The following is a 24,092-nucleotide window of genomic DNA, read 5'->3' as shown; positions in this document are numbered from 1 at the left end:
TCAAGTGATACACGTGAACAGATCTCTAGTTTGTCGTCGACTTGCGGAGAGAGGAATCCACGCTTGTCGCCCTCGCAAGAAGCCGCTATTGATGGCCAAACATCGACGTTTCCGATTAATGGTACTGCTGCTATTACTGTTGCTGCTGTTTTCTTTTATGACTGAAACCTTCTGCCACAAGACGACCGGTCTTGCAGGCACAGTACTGTACAGAACTATACTTGAAGATAACAGCACAAAAGAAATCTAAAAGTGAGATATTGACAGATCAACTACTGAGCTCGATTCATCTCACTTTGGGATATATTTAAAAATAATTTTTGTGTCGTTATTTTTTGGTACACTTGACTTGCCGTGGTATATAGATATTTTATTATATTGTTTTAAACAACCCAGTCTTAATATCATTTTGTTTAATAAAATATATTTAATTAATTAAAATCTTGGGTTAGAAATGCGTGCGCGCATTGTGATATGGGAACCCGAGGCTAGTTATTTAATTAATTACAACAGAAACATTTTACTAACGTTTACAAATTGATTGATGAACACTGTGAAATTGAAATTGAATAAAGCTTAGTATGCTTTAGTTATTATATGTTTTTATTCATGCTTGCCTAAGACAGATGACCTGTGTGAGCGGTGTTAGGTCACAGACGTGTTCAGGGGTGTAGCGTAGCCTCTAGAAATAGGGGGCTAAACTTCATGATGCTACGATACAAGCCCACTTTATGGACACGCCCACTTTTATGGACACACCTATTTCCATTGGCTTTTACCTAATTGAATGATATGGTAGAATCAGTGGCAGAGCCAGACTGGAAATAGGGTGGTGTATATATACGTATTTACAGTCCACAATTTTATGACCGCGCCTACAAATGATGGGGCTAGCCCCGTCTAGCCTATGCCACGCTCCTGACATGGTAGGATTCTGAGAGAAAATTTATTAATTTAGCAACTTAGAACATGACACATTGTTGCATGAGTTGTGTACATTCTTGGTGTACGTGTTTCTAAATGTGCAACGACTTTGGAAAATGAAACTTTTGGAATGGATTTTCAGTATTTTGAATCATCAAGTGCAGTTTATTCAGACTCAACTGATTACAGCTAAAGGTGACCGACTATGTGGTCAAAATAGAGCTGCATCCACAGCAACTCCATTCATACAGATATTACAAACACAAATACAACTGACTGATTGTGGCACAACTACAGCTATCTATATGATGTGAATCTACATATGAGCTTATAACACCTTGTTTATTCGTATTGAAAATATAGTCTTCTCTGTTGTGCAAACTAGCTGTTCAGATGGCTTGCCAATATCACAGTCATAATTTGCCAACTGTCCGACAACAGGATGACCATCAGGTGTCGGGATTTTCCATAGAATGGTCGGATTAGTTCCTAGTTGTAGTGCTCCTACCATGTGCTCCGTAGAGCCGATTATTCTAGTATCTGTGATTGCGTATCCAAAGATCAAAATAGCTGGTGATGACATGTTGCTATTTGGCAATGCAACCATGACATCTGATGTGACAGTCACTGTGACGTCATCTGATATGACATCTCGAAGTGATGTAACTGATCTCTTGTCACCTGTGTATGGATCAAGAATAGTGAATATAGTGTCCTCATTGCTCACAGTTGTGACGATGATTTGATGGACTCTGTCATCCGCAGAACTGTCAGTATTAGTATTAGTGTAATAGGATATTGCATGCACGGTGTCATTAAATGTTTGCATCCACAACTGACGATATTTATATCCTTGATCTGAAACTGCAAACACAGTCGAACGACCGTTCGAATCTTTATCTTTCACGACAGCAGAAAAGTAGACGATCTCATCAAAATAAAGAAGATTTGGCCGTTCAATTTTTTCACCCTTTTCGATGTTGACTTCAAACTCAAAGTGCCAGGTGACATTCATTCGTGGTGCCATCAGGTGTGTATTATTGACTGCATACAACCGGTGAACAGCAGACATCTCAAGACACACACTCGAAGCATCATCCGAACTGGAGCAACCATCAGGCATGAAATACGCCAACAAGTATATCATTTCTCCACCAACCGCGGGCGTGAGATAAGGGAGAAACGTGCCATTCATTCCCTTCACCGTATCCTTCAGGTAAATGCTGGCAATCGGTATGGCAAGGATATCAAACGTGTACAACATGCCATGACTAAACGCAAGCGTGAAAATATCCGATTCTGTCTTGGTCACACCGAATGCACGCGACGGATACAAGATATCGATTGGTCGACCTCTTGTTGTCCCGTTATAGAAATAACCGACTAGTTTCTTACCGTCGCAATCCATTACACCCTCGGACACGTAGAAAAGGGGAAGAGGAGGGGAAGTCAACTCGTTGGATGTCCATAAAATCTTTCCATTTGTGGAAAAAACCACGAGACCAGGAGAGCCGATGACTGGACATGCCACTTTGTCGCAGACTGATGTGCATCCGTCACCTTGAGGTTGGTACCTCGCAAACTCGGTCTTCCACGCAATTGAAACGCCCGAGCTGCTGTGCGACAAGTCAATAAGATACTGGCGATTAGGGTGGCAACCTTGGACGTGACATGGAAGAGCAGACGCCGTTGCAAGCAACAGGAAGGTCAACATTATTGGCAGCAACATATTGGTGAGGCACCCCAACAATGTCACGTGCACATTGAATAGTCACGTGCCAAGTGCAAATTTGCGGATTGCAACAGAGATATGACTTGTTAGTGATTGATTCAATACAGAATTATGTAACAAGAGCAGCTGGTTCTGACGTGACTCATATGTAGTTGTGTTTTCTTATTATTTTCTGCCACATGCACATTGATCATGATATCTAACGCCAATGTATTAATTAAGTGTGAATGACTGTTTGTAGCTGTATTTGTAGAATGAGATATGTTTCTTGAAATTTTTGGTCTACTGTTGTAGGATTTTGAAAAAATATTCAACCTGAAAACAAACCAAAAATGATCAGGTTATTTGACATGTTGCTACCATATAAACCATGAACTAGCTGCCAGGTCAGAAGGACAGATGATAGAGGGAACCATGTACACACACACACACACACACACACACACACACACACACACACACACACACACACACACACACACACACACACACACACACACACACACACACACACACACACACACAAGCACACGCACACAAGCACACACACAGGCAAAGTAGTAGTCAGACCTTTACCCCGCCCTCAAGCATGAGGGTGGGGTAAAGGTCTAGCTATGTGAGACTAGGCAAGTAGCGAGACAGACAATTAAGCTTAGCAGGCAGGCAAGCAAATTAAAAAAGCCCCACCCAACAGACAGAGATAGACAGGTACACAGAACTAGACAGACGTGATAGACAGGTCAACCAACTGGCTAGTAGACAGACATGCAGGCACCTCCAACAGTCCATCTTCTGGAAGGTCAGTGCAATGAACGACATTCTTGATTTTGTCTTTACCAAACGTCGCTCTTAGTGTGTTGGGCCTCAGATGCCTCGCTATCTCCTACACAATTACGTGCACATTGAAATCACACTCAGTTAGTGTTCATGCAACCTCCTTGAATGCCACACTCTCAACTTACTGGGTCAGCGGGGCCAGTGAAGTCTCTGAATACACGAGGTGCGTCATCTGCTCTGATTTCCATTGCGACACAAGGCCCTGAACACAGTTCTACGACCATTTGCTATCACAGAGACGTGAATGAGCAGAAATCCAAGTAACAGACACACAACTTTACATTGAATTCTGCGACAACACCCCGGTAGACTTCGAGAAACTCTTCAGCGTTTGCCTTTTCCAGGTTAAACTGAATGCAAATTGGACATGTAATGAATACAATGTTGTGTTTGCTTGTTTGTTTATGTGTGTGTGTTTGTTTATGTGTGTGTGTGTGTGTGCATGTGTGTGTGTGCATGTGTGTGTGCACGTGTGTGTGCATGTGTGCACGTGTGTGTGCACGTGTGCATGTGTGTGTGTGTGTGTGTGTGTGTGTGTGTGTGTGTGTGTGTGTGTGTGTGTGTGTGTGTGTGTGTGTGCTAGCAACTTGATTACAACATACCATTTCTAAAGCTGATATAGTGAATCCCTTTTTCTCTATATTTTCAATGATCTTCCCTGTGAGACCAGCAGCCACAGCATGTGGCTTCACAATACACAAAGTGCAGTTGGTAAACTGAGCAGTCGACTGCCGTCTCATCCCAAAAAAGAATTGAATTTCCTACAATAACATTCAAACTTCAATCAACTCAAGCACCAATCGTCTCAAATCTGATCCATATTGTTAGCTAAACATACTCTAGATGCCGATGAAGGTGAATCAGAACCATGACAAGCATTTCTTGTACCGTCGGTTCCAAACTTTGCTCTCAAACTTGACGGTGCCTCAAGCCTGGCTGTAGCCGAGTTGGTTGGACCTGCAATCAAACAGTTTGACAACTATTAGTTTACTGTAGATCTTTAATTAATTAATTAATTTACATAATGTTAATTAATTTATTTTATTATTTATTTATTTATTGTTTGCTTGTTTGTTTATTTATTTATTATTTATTTATTTATTTATTATTTATTTATTTATTATTTATTATTTATTTATATTTATTTCTTTATTATTTATTTTTTATTTTTTATTTATTTAATATTTATTTGTTATTTATTTAATGTTTATTTATTTATTTATTTATTTATTCTTTATTTACTATTTATTTATTGTTTATTTATTTATTTATTATTATTTATTATTTATTTATTTAATGTTTATTTATTTATTTATTTATTTGTATTTATGTTTCAGTGCATTGTCTGTTGATGACATGCTGACGTGTATACAGGAGGAGACAGGAAGTGTGATTACCAAGTAGAGTTCTCCATTTCTTGATGGCATTTGAAGCCATTAGTTCTATTGCCACCGATGGTCTGCTTGTCATAAAGTCAAGGAGATTCCTGAAAATATCAACTTCATCACACTCAAGATCTGTAAGGTATTTGACAAAATATTTTGCTGTTTGTCTGGTAAATTTGACAGACAAACAAACACACAGACAAACAGAAAGACAGACATAGACAGCTAGGTATGGATGCATGCAATAGTATTTAGACAGTCACACAATCAGGTAGATCAACACACAAATAGGCAAACCAAGAGGCAGAATGTGTCTTCCATACGTTCAAACACGTATCTGCTTCTTACTCAAAGAATGCCTTTCCTGTGTGTTCTTCATAGAATTCAGCTGCCTCTTTTCTATAATACAGATTGATTAAGTTGTATATATTTTGTAGAGCAAGATATGATGGCCAGTTGCTTGCCTGGTAAGATGGACCATTTGAGCACGGCATACTTTGAAACCTTCATTGTGAATGATATCAATGATACTTCCTACAGAACCAATGCAACCCAGAAATCACAATGAGAAATTACAATGTTTGACAAAGTTTGCTTATTGGCTAATCATTTGTCTGTCTGTCTGTCTGTCTGTCTGTCTTAATACATATATTTCATACATTGAAACTAGTACACTCACACTAAACTGTAAAACAAACAAGCAAGCCCGCAGGCCCTACGCTAAAACTAACTGCTAACGCCTAAACAACTGTCTGTCTGTCTGTCTGTCCGTCTGTCAATACATATATTTAAAATTTCAACGCTACTACATTCTAAATGGTTCCAGCAAGGAAAAGGAAAACATGCTACAACAATGTCTGGCGACCCTTATGGCCGCTTACTACGTAGGATGATTAATTAACTGTACGCTATAAGCAGTACAACTGTTCTTGCTAAAAGAAAGTCTACGTAGTTTTCTTGAGAGCACTTGTGTGTTGCATCTCTGGAGGCTAACGGACAGGCAGCGTCTCCAGTATGTCTTGAACTTGCCACTGTTTGGGTGTCCATCTTCATCTACAGATAATAGGGACAGATGATGTAGAAATTGGTGGGCTTTCCATCCCCAGCGGCCGTAATGCTAAAAACCAGAGGGATGCAATTGGATGCATTTCCCATAGCATCAATCTCTTTGCTGTATTTTTCTGTCTTCTGTGACTCTCTTTTGGCAGCAGCGGCTCCATCCACCTTAGAGGCTTGTAAGATGATGTCCTCATTCCACAGGTGGGCAAGAGATATGTCCAGCTCGATATCATATCCAGATTGGGCATCGAATGCTATGATATCAGGACAAGAATTGCTTCCTTCGTAAAGGTTTCTGGGTTCTCTTCTGTATGTTATGTTTAGGTCTCGTAAACTATCACACCACACATTTGCTACTGATTCGTGGGACCAGATGGGTCCGCCTCCAGTTTTACAGGTTAGAAGGTGATAGCCTTCTACGTCATTGATCTTGCTACACTCGCATCTTTCAATTTGCTGAAGACATAGGCATGCTGCAGCCCACTGTCTGTCTGTCTGTGTGTCTGTCTGACTGTCTTTCTGTCCGTCGTCTGACTGTCTGTCTGTCTTTCTGTGTGTGTGTGTGTGTGTGTGTGTGTGTGTGTGTGTGTGTGTGTGTGTGTGTGTGTGTGTGTGTGTGTGTGTGTGTGTGTGTGTGTGTGTGTGTGTGTGTGTGTGTGTGTGTGTGTGTGTGTGTGTGTGTGTGTGTGTGTGTGTGTGTGTGTGTGTGTGTGTGTGTGTGTGTGTGTGTGTGTGTGTGTGTGTGTGTGTGTGTGTGTGTGTGTGTGTGTGTGTGTGTGTGTGTGTGTGTGTGTGTGTGTGTGTGTGTGTGTGTGTGTGTGTGTGTGTGTGTGTGTGTGTGTGTGTGTGTGTGTGTGTGTGTGTGTGTGTGTGTGTGTGTGTGTGTGTGTGTGTGTGTGTGTGTGTGTGTGTGTGTGTGTGTGTGTGTGTGTGTGTGTGTGTGTGTGTGTGTGTGTGTGTGTGTGTGTGTGTGTGTGTGTGTGTGTGTGTGTGTGTGTGTGTGTGTGTGTGTGTGTGTGTGTGTGTGTGTGTGTGTGTGTAAGCATGTATGCTACAAATCTGTTTGCCTCTTTGTTATTAGTATTTTTCATTTACCCATGTGCTTTACTGCATCTGGTTTGATGATTGCAAGTGTCCTACGAAAAACAGCAATGCTTCACTCAAACTCTTTCCAATATAACAACAAAACGTTTATGGAGTAAATAACATACCTCTCTGATACTTCACTCAGCTGTCTTCTTGTGTATTCATCAGCATAATCAACAATTGTCAACTAAATTAATCATATCTAATATTAAATATAGCAAACCTTGTGGTGTGTGTGTGTGTGTGTGTGTGTGTGTGTGTGTGTGTGTGTGTGTGTGTGTGTGTGTGTGTGTGTGTGTGTGTGTGTGTGTGTGTGTGTGTGTGAACATGCATATATTGATCACTGATGCAAAACCAAACTTATAAATTTAATTTCTAAGTGTGCGATGTCCCAGATAAGCAATTGTAGGCGCCTATTTACCTGACGTGAATGAACGTTGATGACGGAACCGATGAAGAAATCAGACAAACAAACGGAGTCGCATTTCGATCGTTTCAAGAATGTTCGTCTATTCTTGATATCATACTGCACACACAATCATTCCCAGCAGCAATATTGTTGTCTCTTGTTCAAATTCTCTCACCATCTCTATAGTGTTGTCCGCAACGAAGTAGAGGAACTGGTAGCGTCTAGTTAGAGATGCGTTAAAGTCGTACCATTCGACTGTAAACGCGTAACGCTCATCCATGACTCCAAACTCAATCGAAACGCTTTCTACTTGATGTTGCCTCGCAACATTAAAATCAACTAGGAACTGGCGCGCCAGACGTTGTAGAGTGCGAGGCTACCAGAGCCCACTTTACCAGCAGCAGTGACACTGTGTGACATGTACATCGTTGGAGATTTTTTGTTGATGAAAGAACGGTTGTAAATAGATTCCTCTTGTTATTTATCTTGGACCTGTCTTGGCTAGGTCCGCCGACGAAGTATACAACAAAGGGGAGGAGTTGGCTTACTAACGACACACAGCTATTGGGCAACAGCGAAGTGATCTCGAGAAAACACGTCTTGCATCTCCCACACAGAGTATGTAACGTGGTGCGTCCGTATTCTAGGCGTACACGTTAGGAAGTCTCTATTACAATCAACACACTACGTTTATATAGTACGCTAATTGGGTTACCCCATACATCCCTTTTTCTTTATGGAAAAAAAAAGAAAAAAAAACATACTACCATGCATGCTAAGTGTCTATTTACCGCATACATAGTCTCTTAGATACTTTGGCCTTGTTACTGCTCTGCCAGATCGTGTGGTAGATGTTACAGTCTCTCTTGCTTGTTCTCTCCTGATTCGTTTGCCTGTGCTTGTGGTGGTACTGTCTTCTTTGTAACAGGTGTAGGGATAGATGTTTGTTTCTTCTGTCTTGGTTGTGGTATCATCTCGACTGGGGGATCATCCATACCTGCTGAAGGCTTGAATTCCTCCTTGGTCTTTCGTAGCTGCACTCTGTTTCTTCTATAGGTAGTTCCTCCAGGGGTGATAACCAAATATGATCTGTTTGGTAGCACTTTTTCTATTTTGGCTGGTTTCCAAACTGTGTCTCTACCTGTTGGTTGAATTCGAACCACATCATTTGTTTTCAGCTCCGGTAGGTCTCTGGCTTTCATGTTGTAATATTTTGCTTGCCTTTTCTTCCGTTCCATTATGTTGTGATGTTCCTCCATTTTCTCTGGTAAAAATTGTTCTATTGTGGGCAACAGAGTTCTTGTTTTTCTGTTCATTAACCTTTGTGCAGGACTTGTATTTAGTCCTTCAGCTGGCGTGTTTCTGAACTCAAGAATTGCTAGCCATGGATCTGTTCCCGCTTGTAGAGCTTTTTTCATAAGTCGTTTTGCTGTCTTTACACTGTTTTCTGCTTTGCCATTGGATTGATGGTGATGTGGACTACTAGTCTCATGCTGTATCTCCCACTGCTTCGTGAATGATCGAAATTCTCTTGATGTGAATTGTGTACCGTTGTCAGAAATGAGAACTTCTGGTATGCCATATCGAGAGAAGTGTTGTTTCATTTTCCTGATGACATCATCTGAAGTTGTTGCTTGTAGTCTGTCAATCTCCCAGAAATTACTGTAGTAGTCAGTAACTATGAGATAATCACGGCCCTTGAATTTGAATAGATCTGCTCCTACTTTTGCCCATGGTCTTGGAGGTACCTCGTGTGCTAACAAAGGTTCCTTCTGTTGCTTGTTGTCATAGTCTCGACATATGGAGCATTTCTGTACATGATTTCTAATATGGCTTGTCATACCCGGCCAATAGAGTGCTTCTCTGGCTCTTCTAATGCAAGCATTTGCTCCCATGTGTGAACTATGTATTCGTTCTAGAGCAAATTTTCGAGCTGCTTGTGGCACCACTAGTGTATTTCCTTTCAAAACCATTCCTTGCTGCACGGTCAATTCATCCCGAATGTCATAATATGGTGTAATGTATGATGGAAGACCGTACTTCGTGTCTGGCCATCCTTGTATGATGTATTGCTGTAGTTCTTGTAAGCTCTGATCTTCTTGAGTAGCATTTTGAATGGTTTGTAGTGTAGTGCTTGCCACCAGCAAGTGACTGATCATGTTGACCTGCTCCAGTTCTTTCTCCCAATCACTTTGCTGCTGCATGCTCTCTGTCTTGTTTGCATCTACATCATATGCTAGGTATGCTCGCGACAAAGTGTCTGCCAGATATAACTCTTTACCTGGACGATATTGAATGTCAATTGAATACTTCTGTAATCGCATAAGCATTCTCTGCAAACGCTTTGGCGCAGATTGCAATGGTTTCTTGTGTATGGTAACAAGAGGCTTGTGATCCGATTCAATTGTACTGTCGCGTCCATAGGTGTAGGTATGAAATTTCTCCATAGCATATACAATTGCCAACATTTCCTTCTCAATCTGAGCGTACTGCTTCTCAGTTTCAGTCAACGCTCTGCTTGCATATGCTATTGGACCTCTACTTTGCATAAGCACAGCACCCAGTCCTGTTCAATTGGATTGTAGTTGGCAACTTTCCATCAAAGTATTGTAAGACAGGTGTCTGTGTGACTGCTGCTTTAATCTTGTCAAAAGCTTGCTGATGCTCTTCATTCCATTGCCACTGAATGCATTGTTTCGTTAGTTGTCTCAATGGTTCACATAGGTCCGAGAGGTGACCTAAGAATCGTGATAAATAGCCAGTCATTCCAATGAAACGACGTATTCCTGCAACATTTGTAGGCCTTGGCATCTTTTGGATCGCTTCTATTTTTGCGGAATCTGACAGTAGCCCATCTGACGAGAGTACATGTCCCATGTATTTCACCTTCTGTGTTGCTATTTGACATTTCTCTCCATTGAGCTTGATGCCTTTCTCCTGACATCTATCCAGTAACGCTGTCAAATTCTTGTCATGATCCTCTCTAGCAATAGCTTCTGTAGATCCCTTGCCAATTATCAAAATGTCATCTGCTACTGTATACACACCTCGAATTCCTTGAATAGCTGCATTCAATCGCTCCTGGAATATCTCTGGTGCTGTAGATACGCCAAATGGTAGCCTCTTCCAACAATATTTTCCAAAGGGTGTACCAAATGCGGTAAGCTTACTACTTTGATCATCAAGACTTATATGCCAGAATCCATTCCTCACGTCCAGCACACTGAATATTCGTGCTTCTGCTAGTTCTGGTAACAGGTCTTCTAGGGTAGGCATGAGATATTGACTTCGAATGAGAGCTCTGTTGAGAGGTTTAGGATCGATGCATACTCTAATCTTGCCATTTGGTTTCTTTACCGTGACTAGACTGGAAATCCAATCTGTCGGCTGCTCTTCTTTTGCTATAACTCCCATTTCTTCCATTCGTTGTAGCTCCTTCTGCAGCTGCTCTTTGATAGCTATAGGCACTCTCCTAACTGGTTGTTTTATAGGCATGATGGTCTCATCCACCATCAGATGTACCTTGCCTGCTAATCGTCCCAGTTCTCCTTGGAAGACCAATGGATATTTCTGCATCACACTCTCTTTTGTCATTGGTTTCGTCTTGTGCCTTTGTTGTTTTTGCTGAGTGGTGATGGCTTGCACATTCTCCATATTCAGCTGTATAAGGCCCATTTCTTGCGCTGAGGAAGCTCCAATAATCGACTCTGTTCCAGCGTCGTCAACAACCACAAACTTGCTGCGAAAAACATTCCCATTCTTTGGATTTCTCACTTCTAATGTGCATCTGCCCAGAGGCTTGATCCTGCTTCCGTCATACAGCGTTAACACTTGCTTTGTTTGCTCTAAACGCGTTGCTATGGGCATATCCTGTCGCCTAATGACGTTACACGTGGCACCTGTGTCAATTTGAAACTTGATCTGCCGTCGTTTGACACGTAGGTTAGCATACAATCTGTTCGGATATGTTGTAGCGGAGTCGTTTAGCACATTGACTGACTCATCATCGTCTGGAGTCAACGTCAAACTCACCAATCTGTCATTTCCGTATTCTGGACTATCTGTGTCACTGCTTGACATATCACCTTCGACAAGGTGTAGCTTCGCTATGCTCTTTTTCTTGGTCGTCGCTGTTGCTTTCGACTTGCACATGTGCGTAAAATGATTCATCTTGTGGCACGCTTGACATTGTTTCCCAAATGCCTTGCAGTATTGTCGTCCACGCCTGTGACATTTACCACAATATTTGCATACTTTCTCACCTTCGCTCGTCTTGCTTCGCGTTGTTCCTCGGCTTGCATTGCTGCTTGGCCATCTCTGCGCTCGCACGGCCATCGCATGCACTGTATCATGTGCAGACATATCTTTCATCTGCAATGCTGTAGTTTCACTCGCTCTGCATATTGAAATACACTCAGACAGTGTCAGTTCCCTCTTCTGTAGGAGTTGCTTCCGGAGGGCGTCATCTCTCACTCCTACTACTATTCGATCTCTCAATAGAGCGTCGTGCATAGTACCAAACTGACATGTCTTGGCTAATTCTATGAGGTTAGTCAAAAAGTTATCGAATGACTCACCGTCTTGCTGTGTTTTGCCATTGAATCGAAACCGTTCATAGATAACATTGGTTTCTCCCAGACAGTACTTTTGCATCTTGTCTAGCACTCGGTCAAGATCTCCTTTCTCTGCTTCGTCAGCAAAAGGTAGTGCATTGTAAATCCGGAGAGCTTCGTAGCCAATGCATGTTATAAATGTTGCCATTCGGTGCTCTTTCCTTTCCGGCTGTCTGAGATTCGTGAGAACTTCGTAAGAGTCCCATATCTGGCGAAACTCTCTCCAGTTTTGCGACAGATTTCCTCTTACCACCAGCGGTCGAGGTAGAGGGATTCGGCTTTGCAGGCTAACCGGTCGAACTGCCTCCGCTTGTGCTGCTTCTTCTGCAACTGGAGCGTCCAGTTGTTCAGCCATCCTTTACACTGCTGCTAGAATAGCGTGTGTAGCGTGACGGTGTCGCTGTACCACTCACTGTCACCATGTAACGTGGTGCGTCCGTATTCTAGGCGTACACGTTAAGAAGTCTCTATTACAATCAACACACTACGTTTATATAGTACGCTAATTGGGTTACCCCATACAGAGTACAAGGCTAATCTTGCGCTTCCATATCCTTTTATGGTTTTGCCGGTGCTGCTTCCGCACATTGTAATTAATGTCACGTGATTGAAATATTGGGAAACGGCAAGAACCGTCTTGTAGTGTTGTCTGATGTAATATCCGTTCTATCTCAGACTATAAAAGTGCAATGTGATGTGCCTGGACAGTTTATTGTGTTGGGTGAAATTTACTTTCGACTGGCCAGTATGTCTCGATTACTACTGATATTTGATCTAGTAGGGTTTATCGTTTTGGTATTGTGCATGCAAGTATCGCAGTCTGTTGATGTGGACTGCATTGGAAGCAAGGGAGAACCGGTAGTTTGTTTTCACTTGTGATCAAGTTAATGTATTGAGTGAGCATTTGTGGTGTTGTCTAGGGTGTCCCCGGAGTGCCAGGTCCTCCAGGAAGACAGGTGAGTGATGGGTATAGAATTTAGTGATGTAAAGATTGATATTGATCGAGGTACTAGTCATGATGATAGAAATACAATGTGGTAGACGTGGACAAGTGCAATGTTGATCGTATATGTTAAGGGTTAGTTTTGTAGTACTTCATCACACATGTCACGTGTCACCTAATGATATTAGATGAAATGAGGTATTAATTAATTAAACTACTTTACTTTTTAATTAAAGTATATTGTTTTAATTAATTTTCTTGTGGCATCCTAAGGTCTTAGTCTGCTTTGCTGACATTTTGTGTTATATCAGAATTTTAATGTATATGTGCCAATGTTTGATACTTTTAATGACAACAACAAACAGAAGGTATAGATGCTACAAAACTCATATTTAATTATGAATGTTAAAAACTGCATGATAAAATTTGGTTGATTTAATGAATTAATTAAAATTATGTGATGTAGGGACCAGTAGGAAAACAAGGAGCACCAGGAATTGCTGGCGGCACCGGCTTAAAGATAAATGATTAACGTCTATACAAACTGCTTGTCAATTATTAATTTTCTGTGTTTTGTTTTTAAGGTGAGGTAGGAGCCGAAGGTCCGGTTGGTCCACCAGGCAAACAGGTAAATAGTGAATGAGATTTACATTATGTTCAACAATTGATTAGATAACGTTTTAAAGGGAGTACAAGGTGTGATGGGTCCTACAGGTCCAACCGGGCCTCAAGGCCCTCCAGGGAAAAGTGTTGTGGTAAATGATTGTTAATTAATGCTCATTTTGCATTCATAATTTTACTGATATGAGCATAGGGTACACCAGGACCCAGAGGTCCTCCAGGACTGACGGGACGTGGAGAGAAGGTGCCATCTAATCTCTAATGGGAATTTAATGAATTTGAATGATTTGTGTTGTTACTTTTGTAAGGGAGAACGAGGAATGATAGGTCCAAGAGGACTGGCTGGATTAGACGGCATTCCAGTATTGTGACGATTAGTCAAGTTAATTAAAGTATATCTTGCTGATGGACAGTATGCGCTGCTTGTACAGGGTGCTGCAGGTCCCATTGGACCCTTAGGATCACGTGGACCATTAGGAGTGAAGGTCGGATATTGATTGGTGTGGGTAAGATGTAAGATCTGATGTGAGCGTACTACCATAATTTTTAGGGTGATCGTGGATTACCCGGAGCAAAGGGAGAAGCCGGACCACAAGGTCGTCCCGGTGCAGAGGTGAATGAGATTTGCATGTTGTGATTTATTGGTGTAGTGTATGTATTTGAGTGTGTGTTAGATGAGTGAAGATGTGTTGAAAGTCTATTTTTCTCCAGTCAAGGGACTGGCAGAGAGGGTAAGAATGGTTATTGTATGGTGAGATGGTGTTTGTAGTGCATGTAGAGCATGTGCTTGTTTGGTAGATGAAACAACTGGAGGATTGGAAAGAAGAGGTAGACAAGCAAAGAGAAGTGAAGTGAGTAGTGTTGTGTGGAACTGATTGTTGATTGTTGTTGCAGTGGACAAAGAATGAGAGGAGAGTGACTGTTGCAGCACATCTTGTAGGATCATCACACAGTTGGTATACTATATCAGGTGAGTGTGTTTTGTTGTTGTATGTTGTTGTGTGTTGTTTATTGTGTTGTGTATATTGATGTACTACATGTTGTTGTCTTGAGGTGTGATAACCTACTGGCAAACAAGCAGTCCATCATTCTTACTGGGTGGCATCACATACAGCAATGGAGCTCTTACAATTCCATCTGATGGTGTTTACTATATTTATACACAACTCTACTTAGACGATCAAAGTGGCAGTTATATTATACCTTACATCAGAGTAAATAAAAAAATTGTTTTGTACATCCGAAGTTACCATGCTCATAGTGAAGAGAAAACCAAGCATGCTGGTCTACTTCAACAGCTGAAAAAAGGTGATAGCGTTGACATACATGGTGGAGGATATCGACACTACATGGGCTTTGCTCATTCGGAGTTTGGTATTTTTAAGATCCACTAGCTGGGAACATGTTGTTGACAATGAGAATGTCAATTACCTAAGTGATAAGTGTGAGTGTCAAATGACTGTCCACCTGATCTTGATATAATAAATAGTTGTGACTGTTTATGTTGGACTGTAGTGTGACCATTCAACCCTAATTTGTGTTTGTAGTTTCATTTCTGTTTAGTTCCATTTCTATATTATTAGCAATAAATGTTCATCTCTTTGTCTCATCTCTTGACGTCGACTAAAACACAAAAAGCTAAACTCTAGCTACTTGCTCAATTTATCTTGAACTCAACTATTTACATACTTTACTAATGAGTCAACGTTTACCGAGTACTCCGTATTTTAACTTTACATCTTTACTGACAATACTCCATACAACAAATTCTAAGACCTTGTAGCAACCGAGCATGCGCATGTTTTCATTTGCCGCCACTTCACTCATACTCGTTTTGGTTCGTCAAGATGCTAAGAAGAGAAGTACAAAGAGCAAACATCAGCGATGATTGTTGACCAGAAGGCAAGCAACTTGTGTAAAGACGTTGTAGGTAGATCGATATGACGTGTTGAGCATGCAGTTGTTGACAGACATTTCACGTGTAAAGCCTTGCAAGATAAACTGTTTTCTGTGTTGCCCGTACAGTTACGGACGTTGTGTGGTAGCTACAGCGCAGGAATGGTGCTTTGGTTTGTTTGGAACTCCGAGGATGCATGTGATCTCAGAGCCATATATGTACTGTCTCTTGCATAATTATAAATCCACCCTACCTGTTGTACATTTTATTGTGTTTTTGACCGCCTAGTCAGTCACAGAGAAGCTTCTAAGTTATATTTTTATTACAAAATTATTTGCTGTTTATCTAAGTCTAAATTCAATCTCCTTCACACCTTGACTGGAGAATTTAAAGTTGCCAAGTTGGGGGAAAGCATCGTTATCTTCCTAAATCTTGTCTGCGCATGTGGTGTAAAGTGAATATTTTATCATAGTAAACAAATTTGTGGGGTTTAGTGTAATTGGTTTCTAGGCAAGAACTCGTTAATATTTACACACTACTATCTAGCATTTCGTCCAACCGCCTTTAGCTCTACGTATCGCTTCTACGCGACGCGGAAGACTGTCAACTAAAGTCTGTACAAGATCAACAGGAATTGACGCCCACGCTGTCTGCACCGCCGCCCAGAGATCGGCTGTTCGAGGGTGCAGACGATTTACCCTCACTTTCAGCCAGAGCCACAGATGTTCTATTGGAGTGGCGTATGGAGAGCGAGACGACCACTCAAGAACATTGACGTCAATAGCACGAATCGACTCTCTCGTCAAAACGCAGTGTGGATTTTTTACGAGGTCGTCGAGCGTTGAGACCTTTCTCTGACAGGCGTCTACTAATGAGGGAATGTGACACAGGTTGGCCAGTCACGACAGTCAAGTCTGCTTGAAGCTCTCGCAGAGTGACTTGGCGATCTCGAAGAACAGCAAATTTGATGTCGGTCAGTTCGAGTTGTTGTTTTTCTACCTCGGCCTGGTCTTCTTTTGTAGTCGATGCTGCCATTTTGAAGGCGTCTGATGACATTCTGAATCACTCAACGAGAGACTCCTACAACTCCTGCCACTTCACGTTCTGACAACTTGTTCTCAAGATAGATTTCTTGTAGAGTCATGGGGCTGCACTACTTTCCTTGAGGCATGATTACACACCAACAACGCAAAGAATTGATTCAAGGACGGAAATTGGAAAAAAATGATAACTGAACTGTAGGGTTGCCGACGTTCGCCGCTCTGTGAGCTCCAACAGCGTATAAAAACAGGACAATTTGGCGCCATTGTCTCAACTTGCACTATTCTGAGCCATCACAGAATATAACCGGAAGTAACGAATTTAGGAATTTCTACGTTATACAGTAAGAAATAACATTGAAGCCAATAGTTTTGCGTCTTGTAATAATTAGTGCATAGATTTAGTGCTTTTGTTTGGTTTTTTAAACAATTACAGATCATAAGAATGAGTTTGTTACGTCATAAACAATTTGCTCATTTGCTGCCAAACAAAGACAAAACGGCAATTTCTAGCAACTTAACGATGAATTTAATGTTAGGTTCTCTCAGTATTAGAAAGCATACGAAGGAAACTGTTTAGATTGGACATTTGTGGTTTACTGCCAGACAAACGCACTTGGATTTCTTTAGTGAAAGACGAACAAAATTATTTAGTTGTAGCTCTAACTCTAAGAACACAAGTATTGCTATATGTTGGTAGTTCAAAGTAATCATGAAAGGAACTCCTGGTATCATTTTACACCATTCACACATTTTGTCCGTCACGTGAGTAGGGTGGATTTATAATTTTGCAAGAGTCTGTATATTATGGTATCAACATTAATGTAACTTTCATTTTGGGGTGGGTGGGTGGGGTATGGAAAGAACAAAAGTTTTTTGTTTTTTAAAAACTGTTGACAATTACAGACGGCTCCTAAAGACATATGTACACCGATTGTATGATCATGTCCATCCCTACATACATAATTTGTCTGTTGTTTGCCATAATGCCTCCACCACCTTTTCATAGTCATTCGTTGGTCTTGCGTATATGGCAGACCGAGCGACAGTGTCTTCTCTGCTGAGAAGTGCAAGTTGCCACTTTACCGCCATCTTGCAAATAAGACCCGTACATGTCATAGTAAGTCTGTAGTCAATTATCGAGCATTTCTCCAACTAGTCATTGTACACCCTATTGTTCCTTCAGGAGTACTTGCAAAGCACCTGTCAAGACGTCCATAATGCCATTTTTATTTCCAGTTTAAATAATGAAACGGCCATTTACCCACCCGCCCCAAACAAAAAAGTTTTCATGTTTTGTAAAATGATAAATACAAATGGCCCCTAAGTAATAATTATCAATCTAAATGACTCTCCAATTAGAGTGTAAAAAATATTTGTGGCTCCACAAGGCGCCTCATTTAGAGGGCTAGGTAATCAGAGTCTTAGAGCTCATTGTAGAATGTAAGATACTACACTACACTCAACAATAATAAAACCAACTTTTATTCTACTCTTCAACAGGCTGCCCTAATTCAATGGCCTTAAATAGACCCTAACCTGTGCTTTGCAACTCCAGATGATGCTTCAGTAAGGGAGGTGCTTTAATAATAATTAAAGTTTTAGTAGTTGTTTGTTTGTAGTTGTTATATTAATTCGAGGTGTGCATGCACTCGGTCATTGTAATATCGTTTTGGACAATTTGGTGACTGATCTGGTGGAAGGTTGATAAAAGGATGTGGGCGGTATTATCCATGTACAAGTGTAGGTCCACTGTTACCATGGTTGTATGTGCTAAATTGCATGAACTGTTAATTAATTAACCGAGGCGTTAATGTTAGGGTCCAGTAGTGCAGGTCGGTCACATGACATACATACAACCAACGACTCACTCCGCCTTCTGTGTAACACGTGATCAAATAAATAATGAACTCATTTATTACTCACATCATAGGATTTTGCTATGACATAACAATGGCTGCATTCTTGTCTGCATTACAACCATGCAGTACATTCACACTTCACACCCTTGTCAAGGGTTTTTTGCTTGCAGAGTCACTATTGTGTTGTGGACCTAACCCAAAGTTACAAGACATGGTAGTTTGATATATCGAATTGTGTTGTGTGTGTGATAGTCTATATTTTCTATGGTGCCGATTGAGGCAAATATGTGACCGGATTTGGTAGGCGGTGTCTTGTACACGGAATCATAGCGATCACTAATGAATACAACCAAAACGTGCTGCAGCTTGGATGGTGTGGGAAAATTGCGAAACTTAGTGAAAGTATAGTTCAGGTTTACATTCAGACACATTCACAGTTTTGAATAGTACGGAGTTCCAGTTTAGTATGACTTTCTGATGCGTAATTGTATATCGTCAAAACCAGCATACAAGATGGTTGTCGATTGTTTATAAAACGTGTCTACTGCTGCTAAATGAATGAGTAAGAAAATCCATTGCAATACGTTTTACAATGTATCTCACCACTCAATGTGTCCAGCCCCCTTCTCACGCTTTCATTGATTCTGACTTTCAAGCTGCATAGCAGCCGAGAGTTTGCACTCTAGTGCTCTTCATTTCTATTATTGGTGTCGACATTGGCATCAATATTGTGAACCAGGCTTTATTAAGAGATAACACCTACTGTACCCTAATAAAATAAAAGTTGATGTTCTCGATGAATCTATCACTGAAACCATGATTTCAAAGTCAATGTGTTACTGTTTGTTATCACCTGCAACATTTCTATTGTGATCTTTTGCATGTGTCGTTTATGTTTATGATCTATCTAGATGAATGGCAACTGCAGCAAGACAGTAAGCTACATCTACTTTACACAGAGCAATATGTTATATTTCTGGTCGAATAACAAATCAAATCAACACCATTGACTGAATATTGAACTTTGAGCTCGATTTGAACTTGAGATAGAAATTTATAGAGTTGGATGAAGCAACAGTCGAACATAAATTGTTGTTAAAGCAGCAATAATGGAAATGAGACATTGTAGATGTGTTGAGAGGCTTTGACTTAGTTAGTCTCCTGGAGCCATTGGCACTTTATTTGCATCATTGCTGCTGATCGATGACATAGAGGGATGGCAATAGCATGTGGAGTCTGTCGTGTTTGTTTCTGGAAATAGATTATACATCACTTACACTTACCTGGACCGTCCTCTGATTAATCATTCTATTGATAGTGTGTAAATGAACGGACATAACAGCAAGCAGACAATAGGTGGCAACATTGCTGATATGAGTGGACAAGCAAGTACATCTTGTTGTATTACGTTCAACTTGTGTCATTTGCTCATCGTTTGGTGATGTTGCAGCTTGTAGTGTTAGTCGTCTTGTCATTTTGTATGCAACTGTCACTATTGCAGTCTGTTGATGTGGCCTGCATTGCAAGCAAGGGAGAACCGGTAGTGTGTGCTCGATTTCTTGTCATAATGATCAAGTGGTATTGAGTGAGCATTTGTGGTGTTGTGTAGGGTGTCCCCGGAGTGCCGGGTCCTCCAGGAAGACAGATGAGCAATGGATGTAGAATTTAGTGATGTGAAGATTACTAGTGAGGTACTGGTCATGATGATAGAAAATATGTGGGAGAAGTGGGTGAGTGCAGTGTTGATGAGATAACGTGTGAGGGTTGGTTAGGTGAGACTACAGGAGGTAGTATGGGGATTATAATATTTGTCAGCATGTTGAACATATGACAGACCAAGTTTTGTATTTTCGGACATTTTGCTGCTTGCCAATTTGCACCAGGGTTGACCAAGGTGCTGGTGTACCCCAGCCTGGCAGGGTATGGCATGTTGGATAAAGTGAGGTGATATGACCAGCCTTCCCTAAATGCTAGGCTTTAGCATGTTGCAGCTGCTCTACAAGTAGTGAAACATTCGTATGACTGACATAAATGAATACAATAAACATCCAGTAATTACTAAAGTGTCATATATGTATTGTGTCATATATGTTTTAGTCTCATATATGTGTTGTGTGTAATTCTATCTCTAAGTTGTTCCGTGCAGGCTTTGTATATATCTAGATAGATAATCATATCTATCGTGTATATGTCTATTGCTGTAAGTTACTCCAAACTTTCCCTATGTCTAACCCATTCAACACGCACTGTTGGTACACTTCACATTCCTTAGTGATTCTGGCTTTATTGTTATTGAATTCATTGTACTTATGTAGTACAGTCAGCGTCTTGTTGATGATTTAGGACTTTTGCCATGCTGTGAACAGGTTTCTACCTTCTAGACATTTATTAGTAACTTGTTCTTCATCCAGATTATCTGCCATAGAGACCTGATTTACTGTAATGACAATGTTGACGTCTGCCATTGAATTGAATTACGACACATGCAATACAGCTACAGCACATGTGTAGTTACTCTTTCACTTTAACTGGCACCCCTTCACGCTAAACTGTCAACTTTCTGGTAAATCTTCCTTATTTATACCATCTCTGTCAGACATCAGTCAAATGCACTTGCATATACCTATATGTTTATTAATTTGTTGTAATTGTTGTTTATTCTTTATTTCTCACGCATGTAAATATTTTAGCAGCTGAGAATAGAGACTTATTTACAGCATTCTTCATGTACATTTTGATGTCTTTGTTACACTGGTCAATTTTTATGTTTAACTCATCTACGTCTATTGTGGACAGATACATTTGTATTGGTCTAGCATGTTTGTTGTAATTGTAGTCAGACAGGGAGGTTGATTAGCTGGATTTGTTAGGACATTGGTGTGTTTTGGTTGAACAAAGTTTCAGATATTGACCAGCTCTAATCTGTAGTGGAGTAGATTAATATTACTAGCTAGTGATGTTTATAGTGTAGGTAACTTCTGGTGCAGCTACTCTAGATACAGGTAGAGCAAATAATTGTTAATAACAACATTGCAGCAGCAAAGCTGGTGATGTAACTATTGGATGATGACAGCTTTTTGATTGACAATTGGTTCCCAATTTGTTGTTTTGCAAACTGTGCATTGTGAAGTTGCAGTATGTGAAGCAAAGTTTCGTGTGTGTGTGTGTGTGTGTGTGTGTGTGTGTGTGTGTGTGTGTGTGTGTATGTTTGTGTACATGTGTGTGTGTGTGTGTGTGTGTGTGTGTGTGTGTGTGTCTGTGTGTGTGTGTGTGTGTGTGTGTGTGTGTGTGTGTGTGTGTGTGTACGTCAGTAATTAGTTGAATGGAAGAGACTTTTATATTGGCTGTCATGCGTTTCAACTTTGGCTAAGAGAGACCTCGACAACTGATAGCCACCTGACACAGAGTTGTTTTCACTTGTTTTATTACCAACACGCAGCACAACTAGAACTGCTACTGAACAAAACAATATGCTGCTTGAGTTTATAACTACCGACCGGCTTTTAGAAATGCAAACAAAATGACTGATTAGTCTTCTCTGACAATGCAATGATTGGTAGGTCTTTTTACATTGCATAAATGACAGTATCGAACAAATGTTACAGTAACACGCACTGACTTTACATTTTAAATTATTAGTTTTATATTAATTGAATTGTGTGATGTACGTGTAGGGACCAGTAGGAAAGGAAGGAGCACCAGGAATTGCAGGCGGCACCGGCTTGAAGATAAATGATTTTATCTGTAACAACATCTTGTTCGTTATTAATTGTTTGTGTTTTGTGTTTAAGGTGAGGTAGGAGCTGAAGGTGCAGTCGGTTCACCAGGCAAACAAGTAAATAGTGAGTGAGATTTATGTTATGTTCAACTATTGATTAGATAACATTTGAAGGGAGTGGAAGGTGTGATTGGTCCAGCAGGTCCACCCGGACCTCAAGGTCCTCCAGGGAAAAGTGGAATGATGGTATGAGACGACACATTTTGCATTTGTAATTTGTAATTGTATTTTGATGTGAATGTAGGGTCCACCAGGACCGAGAGGTCCTCCGGGGCAGACAGGAGGACGTGGAGAGAAGGTGCCATGATCAAATGTTTAGTAAAAATGTAATCAGTTGTACTGATTTGTGTTGTTACATTATGTAAGGGAGAAAGAGGAGTGATTGGTCCAAGAGGATTGGCTGGATTAGATGGCATTCCAGTATTGTGACAATCAGTTTTAATAGTTAATGTATAATTATGTTGATGGACTGTATGTGCTGCTTGTACAGGGTGCTGCAGGTCCCATCGGAGCCGTAGGATCACGTGGACCATTAGGAGTGAAGGTCGGATATTGATTGGTGTGGGTAAGATGTAAGATTTGATGTGAGTTTGCTACCATATTAGGGTGATCGTGGATTACCTGGAGGAAAGGGAGAAGCCGGACCACAAGGTCGTCCCGGTCCAGAGGTGAATGAGATTTGCTTGTTGTGATTGTTGGTGTAGTGTTTGTATTTGAGTGTGTGTTAGATGAGTGAAGATGTATTGAAAGTGTATTTTTCTCCAGTCAAGGGACTGGCAGAGAGGGTAGGGATGGTTATTGTATGGTGAGATGGTGTTTGTAGTGCATGTAGAGCATGTGCTCGTTTGGTAGATGAAACAACTGGAGGATTGGAGAGAAGAGGTAGACAAGCAAAGAGAAGTGAAGTGAGTAGTGTTGTGTGGGACTGATTGTTGATGGTTGTTGCAGTGGACAAAGAATGAGAGTAGAATGAATGAGAGTAGAGTGACTGTTGCAGCACATCTTGTAGGATCATCAGCCAGTTGGCATACTATATCAGGTGAGTGTGTTTTGTTGTTGTATGTTGTTGTGTGTTGTTTATTATGTTGTGTATATTGATGTACTACATGTTGTTGTGTTGAGGTGTGATAACCTACTGGCAAACAAGCAGTCCATCATTCTTACTGGGTGGCATCACATACAGCAATGGAGCTCTTACAATTCCATCTGATGGTGTTTACTATATTTATATACATCTCTACTTAGACCAAAATAGTGGCAGTCATATTACACCTTACATCAGAGTAAATGGCAAACGTGTTTTACTCATCCACAGTTACCATGCTCATAGTGAACAGAAAACCAAGCATGCTGGTCTACTTCAGCAGCTGAAAAAAGGTGATATCGTTGACATCTATGGTGGAGGATATCGACACTACATGGGCTTTGCTCATTCGGATTTTGGTATTTTTAAGATCGACTAGCTGGGAACATGTTGTTGACAATGAGAATGTCAATTACCTAAGTGATAAGTGTGAGTGTCAAATGACTGTCCACCTGATCTTGATATAATAAATAGTTGTGACTGTTTATGTTGGACTGTAGTGTGACCATTCAACCCTAATTTGTGTTTGTAGTTTCATTTCTGTTTAGTTCCATTTCTATATTATTAGCAATAAATGTTCATCTCTTTGTCTCATCTCTTGACGTCGACTAAAACACAAAAAGCTAAACTCTAGCTACTTGCTCAATTTATCTTGAACTCAACTATTTACATACTTTACTAATGAGTCAACGTTTACCGAGTACTCCGTATTTTAACTTTACATCTTTACTGACAATACTCCATACAACAAATTCTAAGACCTTGTAGCAACCGAGCGTGCGCATGTTTTCATTTGCCGCCACTTCACTCATACTCGTTTTG

At 40.7% G+C, this 24,092-nt stretch overlaps 3 protein-coding genes and 1 long non-coding RNA gene across 10 annotated transcripts; 2 read left to right on the top strand and 2 right to left on the bottom strand.

The window, feature by feature from the left end:
* Positions 1–17: 17 nt before the first annotated feature.
* LOC134185117 (collagen alpha-1(X) chain-like) lies at positions 18–23,864 on the top strand. 7 transcript variants are annotated; one of them, XM_062652921.1, is made up of 16 exons: positions 18–121; positions 182–252; positions 4,868–5,017; positions 12,827–12,903; positions 12,966–13,001; positions 13,455–13,508; positions 13,572–13,616; positions 13,675–13,743; positions 13,803–13,853; positions 13,918–13,971; positions 14,041–14,094; positions 14,160–14,222; positions 14,284–14,340; positions 14,408–14,437; positions 23,135–23,225; positions 23,309–23,864. In XM_062652921.1, exons 4-16 carry the CDS (start codon positions 12,850–12,852, stop codon positions 23,647–23,649), a joined length of 999 nt encoding a protein of 332 aa, XP_062508905.1. In that variant the 5' UTR covers positions 18–121; positions 182–252; positions 4,868–5,017; positions 12,827–12,849; the 3' UTR covers positions 23,650–23,864. The 7 variants fall into 7 exon arrangements, with proteins under 7 accessions (XP_062508905.1, XP_062508904.1, XP_062508903.1 ...); XM_062652920.1 differs by lacking the exons at positions 18–121; positions 182–252; positions 4,868–5,017 and adding an exon at positions 12,566–12,766; XM_062652919.1 differs by lacking the exons at positions 18–121; positions 182–252; positions 4,868–5,017 and adding an exon at positions 12,566–12,766 and having other exon boundaries at positions 12,824–12,903.
* LOC134185115 (uncharacterized) lies at positions 1,068–2,653 on the bottom strand. The gene has a single exon (XM_062652914.1). The coding sequence runs from the start codon at positions 2,651–2,653 to the stop codon at positions 1,253–1,255; it is 1,401 nt and encodes a 466-aa protein (XP_062508898.1). The 3' UTR covers positions 1,068–1,252.
* Positions 2,785–8,047, bottom strand: LOC134185116 (nucleoside diphosphate kinase 7-like). The gene is made up of 13 exons (XM_062652915.1): positions 7,608–8,047; positions 7,445–7,549; positions 7,149–7,210; positions 7,033–7,073; positions 5,343–5,412; positions 5,227–5,277; positions 4,891–4,979; positions 4,332–4,450; positions 4,096–4,254; positions 3,775–3,843; positions 3,619–3,720; positions 3,432–3,539; positions 2,785–2,971 (listed from the first exon to the last, which is right to left on the bottom strand). The coding sequence occupies exons 1-13, from the start codon at positions 7,710–7,712 to the stop codon at positions 2,939–2,941; spliced, it is 1,113 nt and encodes a 370-aa protein (XP_062508899.1). The 5' UTR covers positions 7,713–8,047; the 3' UTR covers positions 2,785–2,938.
* On the top strand, positions 19,616–20,383 carry LOC134185120 (uncharacterized). Its single transcript, XR_009970746.1, has 3 exons — positions 19,616–19,797; positions 19,859–19,948; positions 20,018–20,383. It is a non-coding gene; the product is annotated as an uncharacterized LOC134185120 (long non-coding RNA).
* Positions 23,865–24,092: the final 228 nt, after the last annotated feature.

The sequence above is a fragment of the Corticium candelabrum genome, chromosome 9 (assembly GCF_963422355.1).
Source record: "Corticium candelabrum chromosome 9, ooCorCand1.1, whole genome shotgun sequence".
Lineage (NCBI taxonomy): Eukaryota > Metazoa > Porifera > Homoscleromorpha > Homosclerophorida > Plakinidae > Corticium > Corticium candelabrum.
Note: the sequence above shows the minus strand (reverse complement) of the source record. Positions and strands in the feature narration are given on the sequence as shown.